At 40.6% G+C, this 15,498-nt stretch overlaps 1 protein-coding gene across 1 annotated transcript in view; it reads right to left on the reverse strand.

Moving 5' to 3' along the window:
* LOC118386090 (rho GTPase-activating protein 6-like) overlaps window positions 1-15,207 on the reverse strand; it is a 57,216-nt gene extending 42,009 nt beyond the window's left edge. The window contains exon 1 of the mRNA XM_035773498.1: window positions 14,490-15,207. Coding sequence (XP_035629391.1) covers window positions 14,490-14,918 — 429 coding nt within the window. The 5' untranslated portion in view covers window positions 14,919-15,207. The remainder of the gene's footprint in view (window positions 1-14,489) is intronic.
* Between the last annotated feature and the right edge of the window lie 291 nt (window positions 15,208-15,498).

Genomic DNA, 15,498 nt, shown 5'->3' on the forward strand with positions numbered 1-15,498 from the left:
TGATTTGGTCCTGCCGTACATACCTACACGTACGCTACGGTCACAAGACGCAGGCCTCCTAATTGTCCCTAGAATTTCTAAGCAAACAGCTGGAGGCAGGGCTTTCTCCTATAGAGCTCCATTTTTATGGAACGGTCTGCCTACCCATGTCAGAGACGCAAACTCGGTCTCAACCTTTAAGTCTTTACTGAAGACTCATCTCTTCAGTGGGTCATATGATTGAGTGTAGTCTGGCCCAGGAGTGGGAAGGTGAACGGAAAGGCTCTGGAGCAACGAACCGCCCTTGCTGTCTCTGCCTGGCCGGTTCCCCTCTTTCCACTGGGATTCTCTGCCTCTAACCCTGTTACGGGGCTGAGTCACTGGCTTGCTGGGGCTCTCTCGTGCCGTCCCTGGGGGGGTGCGTCACCTGGGTGGGTTGATTCACTGTTGTGGTCGGCCTGTCTGGGTTGCCCCCCTTGGGTTGTACCGTGGCGGAGATCTTTGTGGGCTATACTCGGCCTTGTCTCAGGATGGTAAGTTGGTGGTTGAAGATATCCCTCTAGTGGTGTGGGGGATGTGCTTTGGCAAAGTGGGTGGGGTTATATCCTTCCTGTTTGGCCCTGTCCGGGGTGTCCTCGGATGGGGCCACAGTGTCTCCTGACCCCTCCTGTCTCAGCCTCCAGTATTTATGCTGCAGTAGTTTATGTGTCAGGGGCTAGGGTCAGTTTGTTATATCTGGAGTACTTCTCCTGTCCTATTCGGTGTCCTGTGTGAATCTAAGTGTGCGTTCTCTAATTCTCTCCTTCTCTCTTTCTTTCTCTCTCTCGGAGGACCTGAGCCCTAGGACCATGTCCCAGGACTACCTGACATGAGGACTCCTTGCTGTCCCCAGTCCACCTGGCCATGCTCCTGCTCCAGTTTCAACTGACCTGAGCCCTAGGACCGTGCCCCAGGACTACCTGACATGAAGGCTCCTTGCTGTCCCCAGTCCACCTGACTGTGCTGCTGCTCCAGTTTCAACTGTTCTGCCTTATTATTATTCGACCATGCTGGTCATTTATGAACATTTGAACATCTTGGTCATGTTCTGTTATAATCTCTACCCGGCACAGCCAGAAGAGGACTGGCCACCCCACATAGCCCGGTTCCTCTCTAGGTTTCTTCCTAGGTTTTGGCCTTTCTAGGGAGTTTTTCCTAGCCACCGTGCTTTTACACCTGCATTGTTTGCTGTTTGGGGTTTTAGGCTGGGTTTCTGTACAGCACTTTGAGATATCAGCTGATGTACGAAGGGCTATATAAATACATTTGATTTGATTTGATTTGATTTTAATTCAATTGTTACTTCATTTGAGTGTACCCCCATGCAAAATTACATAGGTATCTCCCTCTTTGCATTCCATGGGGTTCATCAGTGATTGAACCAGCTTGTTGATTATTTGCATTCTACACTCTGGGCTCTATTTTCGGGTTGCGCGAAATTGTCAAATGCATTCTCGTTTGCAATTTTGACCTGTTAAAGCCGGAGCTCTTCTATTCTCTAGCCCTAATGCCAGGATTGGTAATTTACCTGCCTTACATAAGCTTGCCTGCGCTGAGGTGGGAAGGGTGGTAATATCTGAGGTGTGTCCTAAAAGAACGTGAGCCGAAGTGCCAATTTCAGTTAGCCCTGGAGGGGATATTTAAGACCAGCCAAAAGCTGGTCTTGGTGTTAGTTTTTTTATCGCTTTGGTACTATTTTCACAAGTATGTGGTGAATTTTCAAAACTCTTAGTAAAAAACTCCAAACTGGTAACACAGCCAGTCTTACATTCTAAACCTTTCATTGTGCATTAATTTTGTTTGTAGGCATATTTTTTACTGCAATTTTGATGAGAACCTATGGCCAAATACTCAAGACAGGCATGATGCAAACTAGTGCCTGCTAAACATAGTTTCTTTCAAACCCTGATTTGTCCATCGGACTGTCAGATGGTGAAGCATGAGTCATCATTCCAGACTACGTGTTTCCACTGCTCCAGAGTCCAACAGCAGCGAGCTTTACACCACTCCAGCTGACACTTGGCATTGCGCCTGATGATATTAGGCTTGTGTACAGCTGATCGGTTATGGAAACCTACTTCATGAAGCTCCTGATAACAGCACTTACAGTTGACCGGGGCAGCTCTAGCATGGCAGAGGTGGGATCCTATGGCGGTGCCACGTTAAAAGTCACTGAGCTCTTCAGTAAGGCCATTCTACAGCAAATGTTTGTCTATTCTTTTTTTATTTTTTTATTTAACTAGGCAAGTCAGTTAAGAACAAATTCTTATTTTCAATGAGGGCCTAGGAACAGTGGGTTAACTGCCTGTTCAGGCAGAACGACAGATTAGTACCTTGTCAGCTCGGGGGTTTGAACTTGCAACCTTCCGGTTGCTAGTCCAACGCTCTAACCACTAGGCTACCCTGCTCTAACCACTAGGCTACCCATGGAGATCGCATGGCTGTGTGCACGGTTTTATACACCTGTCAGCAACTGGTGTGGCTGATATCGACAAATCCACTCATTTGAAGGGGTGTCCACATTCTTTTGTATCTACAGTGCCTTCGGAAAGTATTCAGACCCTTTGACTTTTCCCACATTTTGTTACGGTACAGCCTCATTCTAAAACGGATTAAATAAATATAAATCCGCAGCAATCTACACACAATACTACAAAATGACGAAGCAAAAAAAGGTTTTTAGAAATTTTTGCAAATTTATAAACATAAAAAACAGAAATACCTTAAATACCCTTTGCAATGAGACTCGGAATCGAGCTGAAGTGCATCCTGTTTCCATTGATCATCCTTGAAGGCACTGAAGGACCCCAAGAACACAGTGGCCTCCATTGTTAAATGGAAGAAGTTTGGAACCACCAAGACTCTTCCCAGAGCTGGCCATCCAGCCAAACTGAGCAATGGGCGCAGAGTTCCTCTGTAGAGATGGTAGAACGTTCCAGAAGGACAACCATCTCTGCAGCACTCCATCAATCAGGCCTTTATGGTAGAGTGGCCAGACATAAGTCACTCCTCAGTAAAAGGCACGTGACATCCTGCTTAGAGTTGGCCAAAAGGCACCTAAAGACTCTCAGACCATGCGAAACTAGATTCGCTGGTCTGGCTTCACCTTAAAATCAAATTAATAGGTTGTCATTGTATGGATAATCCGATTGCTTCCTAATGTTTCAGTAAACCATTATCCAACACTTCAATTATTAAAGTGTCATCATGAAAACTTACTATCTCTTTACTTTTTCAGTGGTTACATCTATTTTTTCCTGTTATTGTGAACTGTAGGCTATAACAAATTACACTTTCCAACGGAAGGCCTATCACAAACCTCTTTTTGAAGTTGATTCTGGTAAGCTAATAAAAGGATATTGTTCACAGCATTGACCAGCCTATTATCTCTGAAGTTCATTCATTTATCGTGATGGATACTTAAACTGTACATTAAGGCTACTGTTAAAGCACTCACATAGGCTACTTATCTGCCAGAGTGTGTGAGATAACTAGTCCTTACCGGTAAGTGCGGTCTAAGCAATTCCCATATGATATCATGTTACCTTGATTATATTGATGGAGAACCATTTGTTTGCCTCTTGTGTGGAACACATTTAATTTAACGTTTAATTCTAGCTCACAATCAAGGATGGCTGTGTGTTCCCTCCAGCAGTAGTGAAGTGCCTATTACTATGTAGCCTTGTGACACTGTCCTACTGGACTCTGTGCCGGTCCCTACTTCAATGTAATACATTTTTGAGAAATAGCATCCCCACGAGGGTAGCTTCATCTCAATGTATTTGTACATTTTAGTCATTTCAAATATTTTCCATTGTCCTTTCTCTTGTTTATAGTATGGGTAAATTCACACTAATATTCCCTTATGTAATTAAGCTTTTACATGTTTTGTTCTCTCTTTATAATATTGATAAAAATGTCATTTGTAGAGCGCATTTCCCACACTGCCATGTGTGCTCCCCCTCCGCACAACTGTCACCATTGTTACGCGCACCTGCACGTTATCAGACTCACCTGGAATCCATCACTTCCCTGATTACCTTCCCTATATGTCACTCCTTTTGGCTCCTCCCCCATGTGTTATTATTTCCATTCCAGTGTTAAGTATGTGTGTTGTTCGTGTTTCTTGTTTTTGTGTTTACTTATTAAAACACTCACTCCCTGAACTTGCTTCCCGACTCTCAGTGCACATCGTTACAAACACTCACTCCCTGAACTTGCTTCCCGACTCTCAGTGCACATCGTTACAAACACTCACTCCCTGAACTTGCTTCCCGACTCTCAGTGCACATCGTTACAAACACTCACTCCCTGAACTTGCTTCCCGACTCTCAGTGCACATCGTTACAAACACTCACTCCCTGAACTTGCTTCTCGACTCTCAGTGCACATCGTTACAAACACTCACTCCCTGAACTTGCTTCCCGACTCTCAGTGCACATCGTTACAAACACTCACTCCCTGAACTTGCTTCCCGACTCTCAGTGCACATCGTTACAAACACTCACTCCCTGAACTTGCTTCCCGACTCTCAGTGCACATCGTTACAAACACTCACTCCCTGAACTTGCTTCCCGACTCTCAGTGCACATCGTTACAAACACTCACTCCCTGAACTTGCTTCCCGACTCTCAGTGCACATCGTTACAAACACTCAATGCACATGTGAAACTTGTTGGTGCTTGCTTCTGTGTGCAAATCACTTGCAGTTTCAGATGATTTATTCCATTTTATTTATGAAAGAAAGCTCATACTGGCCTTTATTATTTACAATCTATTCATTATATTTTATCTTAATTAAATGGATTTATAATAAGAAAAACTAAAATACTTTTTACAGTAGCCTATGTCTTGTCTACCTAAAAGACGCGTTAATACATTTGAAGTCCTTCAAAATAGAAACCACATATCCTAATGTTAGAAAGTAGAATACAAACTGGATATAGGCTACTGTGGGTGGGGTAGGCTAAATAATAACAACTGAATAGGCCTAATTAAAAGAATGGTAATAAAGGAAATTAAAAATGGTTAAGCAGTAGAGCGAAATTTGAGCGGGAAATAAGGCCGACACCATTTTTAAAATCTGCTCGATTTAAGCTCTGCTCCTCACTCCACACTCGCCTACCTACATGCTCTGGCATTCAAAAGCAGCCCTGCTTTAGGCTATCAAAAAACTGTCAATGAATATTCATATCAATGGATGGATCAGTGAATGAATGGCTGCATCAACCATTACATGGTATGACAAGCTGCATAACGAATTAGGCAAAATACCAATGTCATTCAAACGAGATAATAAGTTGTTCAAACGACTTAGTATCTTGCTTGAACTACAAGGACTGTGGCGGTCATTGAATTTTGCCAGCCGGTGATTGTCAAGCAAATAACTGCCGGTCTCACGGTAATTGACCGTAATTAACATAAACACATTTAGCATCTCCTGACTTCCAAGCATAACCTACAAGCCACTGATGCAGACCTTTGGAACATATACACTATCGTTCAAAAGTTTGGGGTCACTTAGAAATGTCCTTGTTTTTGAAAGAAAAGCACATTTTTGGTCCATAAAAAAGAACATCAACTTGATCCGAAATACAGTGTAGACATTGTTAATGTTGTAAATGACTATTGTAGCTGGAAACGGCTGATTTTTAATGGAATATCTACATAGGCGTACAGAGGCCCATTATCAGCAACCATCACTCCTGTGTTCCAACGGCACGTTGTGTTAGCTAATCCAAGTTTATCATTTTAAAAGGCTAATTGATCATTAGAAAACCATTTTGCAATTATGTTAGCACAGCTGAAAAATGTTGTGCTGATTAAAGAAGCAATACAACTGTCCTTTGTAGACTAGTTGAGTATCTGGAGCATCAGCATTTGTGGGTTCAATTACAGGTTCAAAATGGCTAGAAACAAAGACTTTCTTCTGAAACTTGTCAGTTTATTCTTGTTCTGAGAAATGAAGGCTATTCAATGCAAGAAATTGACAAGAAACTGAAGATCTTGTACAATGTTGTGTACTACTTCCTTAACCAGATTAGAAAGATGAGTGGGAGGCCCCGGTGCACAGTTTGAGAAACAGATGCCTCACAAGTCCTCAACTGGAAGCTTCATTAAATAGTAACCGCAAAACACCAGTCTCAACGTCAACAGTGAAGAGGCGACTCCGGGATGCTGGCGTTCTAGGCAGAGTTGCAAAGAAAAAGCCATATCTCAGACTGGCCAATAAAAATAAAATATTAAGATGGGCAAAATAACATTGGACAGAGGAAGATTGGAAAAAAATGTAATGGAAAGTTTGAGGTGTTCGGATCACAAATAAGAACATTCGTGAGATGCAAAAAAAAATGACAAAATGCTGTAGGAGTGCTTGACGCCATCTGTCAAGCATGATGGAGGCAATGTGATGGTTTGGGGGTACTTTGGTGGTGGTAAAGTGGGAGATTTGTACAGAGTAAAGGGGATTTTGAAGAAGGAAGGCTATCACTCCATTTGCAACGCCATGCCATACCCTGTGGACGGCGCTTAATTGGAGCCAATTTCCTCCCACAACAGGACAATGACACAAAGCACAGCTCCAAACGATGCAATATTTATTTAGGGAAGAAGCAGTCAGTTGGTATTCTGTCTAATGTGGCCACTCCAGCCACCGGATCTCAACCCTATTGAGCTGTTGTGGGAGCAGCTTGAACGTATGGTATGTAAGAAGTGCCAATCCAACTTGTGGGAGGTGCTTCAGGAAGCATGGGGTGAAATCTCTTCAGATTACCTCCATAAATTGACAACTGGAATGCCAAAGGTCTGCAAGGCTGTAATTGCTGTAAATGAAGGATTCTTTGTTGAAAAAAAGTTTGAAGGATACAATTATTATTTCAATGAAAAATCATCATTTATAACCTTGTCAAGGTCATGACTATATTACCTAATCATTTTGCAACTCATTTCATGTATATTTTCATGGAAAACAAGGACATTTCTAAGTGACCCCAAACTTTTGAATGGTAGTGTACATTTTTAAAAGTCTAATAAGTCCATGTAATATATCCTAGACCATGACAATAAATCAATTATTTATTTTAGACAGGTCTAAAGAAACATGATATGAAGAAAATATATTTCAGAAGAACAGAATAGCATACACAGAGTTGTCCTTGTGTTAGGCCCTGATCTGGCTATGCCATATGGCTGTGGGCTACACTAGTTCATTTAGCACACAAGACTTGCTTAGAATTGTTATGCATTATTTTATAGTTTGAAATATATAACTGAACATAGCTGAATAAAATGTAAATAATATGTTCTCCAAACGATTTGAGGGAGTGAGCACATGCGGCTATTCTGTGTTGAGCGGTTAACAAAGAAACTGGTACATCTATATGCTTAATTTAAATAGTTTATATATTCTAAGGCTGCATGATGCGATTCTAATAATGATTTGAAAAAACTCATGAAAGGCATGAGCTCTGCTTTGTTTTTTTGCGCAGGCTGTACACACTTGATCAGTCTCTCATTCACAATTTTACAAGCATTTGATAATGCCTCAAATGTCCCAGCTGAATCCCCTTTGTGTGGCCATAATGCCCCCTAAAAAAATCCATGCATTTTGCAGCCACTTGCAGCCAACGCCCTTGGGCTGAATATAATAATTATAATTAAATATGTTTGATTAGATTTTCGATCACATTTGCATTGATGTCAGGGTGATTAGAGTGACAATAGAGTCCTGAATACAAGGCAGTTAGCAACTTTGGTAGGCTACTTTTAGGTTTTAAATGAACCTATTAAATGTCACGGACGATCAGAAAAGCATAAACCAAGTTTATTCACACACGAGATACTAAGTCATTCAAGCGAGATAAGAGTCTATGTTTTAGTTTTTTTGCCTTGGGCTTCAGGGCCTCCTTATGTAAAATCTATAGGTGTACCAAATGGTTAGGTGATCATGAATTAAGAGCAGTCGGATTACATAATAGTCAAATGTATTTTAACAAAAGAGAAGATAATCATATCAAAAGTAATGTGATCATTGCATTGTGAATGGACATTATATGAACATGTATTGCAATGAAACAATGATTACGTTTGGTGTAAAAGTGACTGTATGATTTTGTGTGCTGTATTTAGTATTCAATTGAAAATGTACTCAGAGGTTTGAAATAACTGCCTTTTAGAAGATCCATTTTGAGTTTTGTACTAAGAGTTGTGAAAATGTACCACACTCTTGTGAAAATGTACCACACTCTTGTGAAAATGTACCACACTCTTGTGAAAATGTACCACACTCTTGTGAAAATTGCACCAAAGCGATAAATACAACAGAAACATTTCCCCCCAATTTTGTTTAATGTGATTAAAAACCAAGCGTTCTCTCCTCTCAATTAAGGCATTTATTTTGTCCTGCCCAATGCATTTGCTGCGTAGTCAAGACAATTAAGGGTTAGGCTCGTGAGATCACTTTGAAATAAATCTTAATCCCCATAAGCTTTATTAAAATATCAAGTTTGGGAGCAGCAAAACAGCGATTGGACATCCCCTTTTCATCTCTGTAGGCTATTTGGCAATATTTTAGCCAGCCCCTGTTATCATTTAGGATTTGGATGTGCGTAAAAGCCTACATGGATGGGTTATATGCCCATCATGGAGAGGGAGATGAGAGGATCCAGTGACACTCATATTTAGAAACATTTACGTATCACGGCATCCCCGGACATATTTTGGTATCGCCAGCGCTAAAGTTTACCATTGCATTAGGTTTGCTAAAATAGAGCTCTATATACGGAAACTATACAATGATGCGTAGGGCATTGAACATCCACTTAAGAGACCACATTTAGTGTACATGCATGGTACATCTAGGTGAAGTGGACATTACGTAAGCCAAATGAATGTACCTTACAGAAACAGAATATCTGTGGACATTGTAACGACTCTTAGATCTTGGTCTGAACCTTTAACAACCCGATGGAAAGCTTCACATACTGCAGTTCCTTTGTCCTAAACAAAGACCAGAGGTTACAGGACATACTGTACATCTAATCAAAGGAGAGAAAGAGGGAACTGCAGGCTGTAAGTAGGGGGCTGCGGTGCAGGGTTTCATACAACGGGGAAAACAATGTCAAACTGCCTTCACTGTTGTTATTGGGTCAGTCCAAAGTCTCTTAGATACAGCAGGAACAAACGACCACAGTCGCATATTATGACACCTTGGGACCCAACACGTGACTGTGGTTATTGACCTGAAATGACATGTACAGTTGAAGTCAGAAGTTTACATACACTTAGCTTGGAGTCATTAAAACTTGTTTTTCAACCATTCCACAAATTTCTTGTTAAGAAACTATAGTTTTGGCAAGTCGGTTAGAACATCTACTTTGTGCTTGACACAAAACATTTTTCCAACAATTGATACAGAGACAAAATTTCACTTATAATTCACTGTATCACAATTCCAGTGGGTCAGAAGATTACATAAACTAAGCTGACTGTGCCTTTAAACAGCTTGGAAAATTCACAAAAATGATGTCATGGCTTTAGAAGCTTCTGATAGGCTAATTGACATCATTTAAGTCAGTGGATGTGTTTCAAGGCCTACCTTCAATCTCAGTGCATCTTTGTTTCACATCATGGGAAAATCAAAAGAAATCAGCCAAGACCTCAGAAAAAAATTGTGTAGTCCTCCACAAGTCTGGTTCATCCTTGGGAGCAATTTCCAAACACCTGAAGGTACCACGTTCATCTGTACAAACAATAGTACCCAAGTATAAACACCATGGGACCACGCAGCCATCATAGCGATCAGGAAGGAGACGAGTTCTGTCTCCTAGAGATGAATGTACTTTGGTGCGCAAAGTGCAAATCAATCCCAGAACAACAGCAAAGGACCTTGTGAAGATGCTGGAGGAAGCAGGTACAAAAGTATCTATATCCACAGTAAAACACGTCCTATATTGACATAACCTGAAAGGCCGCTCAGCAAGGATGAAGCCACTGCTCCAAAACCGCCATAAAAAAGCCAGACTACAGTTTGCAACTGCACATTGGGACAAACATAGTCTTTTTGGAGAAATGTCCTCTGGTCTGATGAAACAAAAATAGAACTGTTTGGCCATAATGACCATCGTTATGTTTGAAGGAAAAAGGGGTATGCTTGCAAGCCGAAGAACACCATCCCAAAAGTGAAGCACGGGAGGGACTGGTGTACATCACAAAATAGATGGCATCATGAGGGATGAAAATTACGTGGATATATTGTAGCAACATCTCAAGACATCAGTCAGGAAGTTAAAGCTTGGTCGCAAATGTGTCTTCCAAATGGACAATGAACCCAAGCATACTTCCAAAGTTGTGGCAAAATGGCTTAAGGACAACAAAGTGAAGCTATTGGAGTGGCCATCACAAAGCCCTAACCTCAATCCCATAGAAAATTGGTGGGCAGAAATGAAATAGTGTGTGCGACCACCATCTCTGTCAGGAGGAATGGGCCAAAATTCACCCAACTTATTGTGGGAAGCTTTTGGAAGGCTACCCAAAATGTTGGACCTAAGTTAAACAATTTAAAGGCAATGCTACCAAATACTAATTGAGTGTATATAAATGTCTGACCCACTGGGAATGTGATGAAAGAAATAAAAGCTGAAATAAATAATTCTCTCTACTATTATTCTGACATTTCACATTCTTAAAATAAAGTGGTGATCCTAACTGACCTAAGACAGGGAATTGTTACTAAGATTAAATGTCAAGAATTGTGAAAAACTGAGTTTAAATGCATTTGGCTAAGGTGTATGTAAACTTCCGACTTCAACTGTACCTAAAGTTTGTTAGTCTTGTCAGTTTACGGACTTAACTCCACACTGACCATGGTCATGTGAATCTGTAGAATCTCACACCAAGGTGCCCTCATCTTAACTGAACTGGCTAAACTGTAGTCTGGATTGGCCTCTGCTGTTCTACCACATTCTTGGGCAATGAAGCAAATGGTAGCACTGGCACTTGACTCACACTCCCAAGAGCTTTCAACTATTATTAAATAGCATTGAAGAAGGGAAACAATTAATAATTATACGCATAAATCTGATTTAACATTGGTAATGAACATCTGTGCTTCATAACACTATAATGCAAACTACATAGCTACAGTAAGTCACTAATAAAATATTCAATCATTACCATTGATGAGTCACATTTAAACTAATTTTAATCCAGAAGACAAACTTAATTGATTCATCATGTAGATTCCATTTTGAATCAGTGTTTTAAGGCAACACAACATTTACTTAAATGTTACCTAGATATAACACAAGGAAATATACATAAAGCCCACTAATCAACTTCAATGTGGTGTTGTAAACACTGGCAGCTGAATTTCAGAGCATGAGCACCATGAGCCCCAATGGCACAATAAATCCTATTAAGTATTCCACTGTCATAGACCTACTCCCCCTGCTATTAATCAGCCTCAATCGTATTTACAGTGATTACATTTCTGAGGGATCTGGCTTTGGGTTCGGAGCCCTTGCTGATGACTGTGGTATGAAGAAACCAGAAGCCTGGTCTTCATTAAAACCTATCATAATGTCACCCTTTCAATACATATTGGTAATGCTAAATAAACAGTACAGCCGTGGATACCTTCTTAGGGTCGTGCTGCTACTGGGACTTGATGTGCACAGGAATCGCTCCATTTATCATTCACCTTCAAGGATTGCCACTGAATTAGTGAGCTGTTCTGGCTTCTCATGGCTGTTGGACACTAAAATGGGGGGACTATGTACAGAAAGTGGTGTAATTTCTAAACAGTTCACCATGATATGAAAATAACCTCAAATAAAGGCAGACAATATGTACTTTAACCTCATAGTCATTGTATCATTTCAAATCTAAAATGCTGGAGTATAGAGCCAAAATAACAAAAAATTTGTCATTTTCCCAATAATTATGGTGGGCACGTAAAACTGACGGTACAATTTCCTTTCTTTCCTAATTTCCCCTTTTTTTGTGAACAAATGTGCTATACACTTTCCAAAGACCCATGTTTCCATCCAATCACTTCATACAGATGAATTACCTGATGCATGAAAAAGGTCACGACTGGGCTGATGGAAACATCAAATGCCGGTACAATTTTCTAAATGTCGAAAGACAATTTGTTCTTTCGACATGGTGGGATCTTTTTGTGATATCACATGTTGTGTGATCCTCCCACCACGACTCGGGAAAGCATGCAGTTTATTTGGCTACAGATTAAATAAATGATGATGAATTTCACACGGTGGCGAAAAAAAAGTCAGTTGGATGGAAACCGTTCTCCGTTGGGAAAACGTGCAAATTGTTTTATGCAGACTTTAAAATATTCAAATTGAAAATTTGTCGCAAATTGGATGGGAACCTAGCTTGTGAAAGGCAGCAATACGCAACATACCGTCTAGTCTGCCGGAAAGCAACATGAAGAAGAAGAATAAGAAGAAGAAGAAGATGAAGGTTGAGCACTTCTTTTGACATTGTAAGTTGTGCAATCATTTTTAAGAACTTAACAATTAAAGGTCAATAACAGTCTAAATCATATTTTAATGATTTGGATGATATTTGAAGGTAACCAGATGAGGGTATGATGACCAAAGTATGAAAAATGACTGTTACTATGACATTGATAAAGTTTGATTATAAGGTTACTGGTCCATGTCAAACACTTGGATTCATTATTAAGGGGGCAAGGTGACATCACCTGAACTCTCATTTTAATACACCAAATGTACCACAATATTCTCTTACAGAATTTAAATAAGTACCGCTTTGTAACCAGCATCCGAGAAGGAGTGTTTGGAGATGGGCATGGTATAAATAGCTACTGGTGCCAAAATTTGACTGTAGTGTGTCAGCAAATATAATTAAAAGTTTACCCTATTGATCTATGGGAATATTTTTGCCCTTTCCTCTGTGTTTGGTCTTAGTTAGTTACTGTGAACCGCATCACAAGAGACATGCCAAATGGGAGATATAAAAAAAAGATAAATAACCTGCATATATAGTTGATGCAAATTTAATGTTGGTTGAGTTGCTTTGTGTATCACCAAATTAGCTTGAGATTATTTTTACGGCAATCTGCTCACTGCATCCTCATTGCTTGACATAGGTATTTCAAAGAGCTGTCAGTCAAGGCGAGCTCATTAATATATTTCCCCACCCACTGGGAGACGATTCAGGATCAAGGGGAAGATGAATGGAGCAAAATACAAAAATATCCTTGATGGAAACCTGCTCCAAAGCACACAGGACCTCAGACTGGGGCGAAGGTTCACCCTCCAACAGGACAACAACACAGCCAAGAGAACACAGGAGTGGCTTAGGGACAAGTCTCTGAATGTCCTTGAGTAGCCCAGGCAAAGCCTGGACTTGAACCTGATCAAACATCTCTGGAGAGGGAAAGGGGGAAACCTAGTCAGTTGTACAACTAAAATGTGTCATCTGCATTTAACACAACCCCTCTGGTGCGGGGGACATCCACATCACCGGGCACCCAGTGAACAGTGGGTTAACTGCCTTGCTCAGGGGCAGAACAACAGATTTTTTACCTTTTCAGCTTGGAGATTCGATCCAGCAACCTTTCGGTTCATGGCCCAAGACTCCTACCCGCCAGGCTACCTGCCATCCAGAAAATAGCTGTGCAGCGACACTTCGCATCCAACCTGACAGAGCTTGAGAGGATCTTCAGAGATGAAACTCCCCAAATACAGATGTGCCAAGCTTGTAGCGTCATACCCAAGAAGACTCGAGGCTGTAATCACTGCCAAAGGTGCTTCAACAAAGTACCGAGTAAAGGGCCTGAATACTTAAGTAAATATAAAATGTTTGTTTTTTCTTTGTTATAAATTTCCAAAAAACAATTTTTGCTTTGTCATTATGGGAGTTGTGTGTAGATTGAAGAGGGGAAAAGCAATTTATTACATTTTAGAATAAGCCTGTAATGTTACATTTGGTAAATGTTAAGGGACTATAGGCTATAACTACAGTTTCTATAGGCTATACAGCTATAGGCTACAGGTTTTTGATATGGCACATCCACCTTTGTCAGACAGCAGTTTGTGGTGACATCATACTGTCTAATTGACATCCTATTGCTCAATTGTGAGTGTTTCAGACATGTCACAACAAATATACAATTGAAAGATAGAATGGGAATTACCCAGGAAAACAGGTGTAAATATTACTATGACTCTATACATGTTTTTGAACCTTGTAATTGATTGTTGCACTGTAAAACTAGGTGGTCATGTCACCATACCACTACAAATGCTACTACTTCCACCTCGACCTTCAATCATAATCATCATCACCTTCATTCGCGTGCTTATCGCTGTGTAATACAACCTGTTGTCTACATCATGGACAGTTTAATCAACAAGAATATAATCGTGATCACCATCATCATCAACAGCATCAATAAAACTGTAATTTTAAGACTTGCTTACTTCAGATTTCCATGCAGCATTTGAATGAGGGATGGATGGTGGAGATGGCTTCTTTTGAAGCCACTTTTTAGGTGAAAATAAAGTGTTTGAGCTTCCGGTTGGAGTATATGGGCTTCTTTTAGTGGCTTTTGAATCATTGTCGAAATGGCCAGAAGTATCCAAGTATATTGACAGGCTTGAGGATGCAGATTGACAGTGTTTAACTCCGGCTGTAGTAAGGCGCGCGTCTAGTTTGGAGAGGCTTTCGTTTGAGGCTCGGAGCGACTTTTGATCATCTGCTTGACCAGATGTCCCATCCGGTTCAGTCCCATCGCGTTTTATCAAAGCTGGGTCCAAACTTATAGTCTTTCTCAGTCTCCGTTTGGACCTTGTTTCGGATGTTTGCGAGGAGCATGAGAAAACGCTGCTCAGTAACCCGTGCGCGGACATATCGTTATTCTTAACGTTTCACAAAGTAACCCAGGCTACTATATCGAGTTCATTAAAGCGATCAGAGATTAAATGGTTACCTTGAATAACCATAATCACATGCCTTCCATTCTCAGTGGTAAGGCTGGCTACCTGTTGCGCACAAAACGACCCTGATATTCAACCAAGAAAACCCACAAACAAAAGTAATTCGCTCAGCTATAGTTCTTCTTTGTTAGTTCTTCCTTTTCATAATTTACAAGAACAGGGATGGTAGTATAGTTTCACAACCGTGGACTCTTGCGTGTCATCAAGCTTCGCCCCTCTGAGTAATAAGAAATAGATGCATACATCTGACTCATCGCATGAAAACCGCTCTTCTCCCAGTCCCGCCACCGTCATAATTAAATGTGATTTCACATCCATAAAATATATTGGAATATAATAGAATAAGATGTGGTTTTGTGGGGTACACTGAAGAAAAATGTTCTTCCTCAGTTCTTAAGGTTCCGTGGATAACTATTTATTAGCATACAGCAAATGTTAAAGACCCAGTGCAGTCAAAACGTGATTTTTTTGTTGAATATATATCGTTTTATAA

The sequence above is a fragment of the Oncorhynchus keta genome, chromosome 7 (assembly GCF_023373465.1).
Source record: "Oncorhynchus keta strain PuntledgeMale-10-30-2019 chromosome 7, Oket_V2, whole genome shotgun sequence".
Lineage (NCBI taxonomy): Eukaryota > Metazoa > Chordata > Actinopteri > Salmoniformes > Salmonidae > Oncorhynchus > Oncorhynchus keta.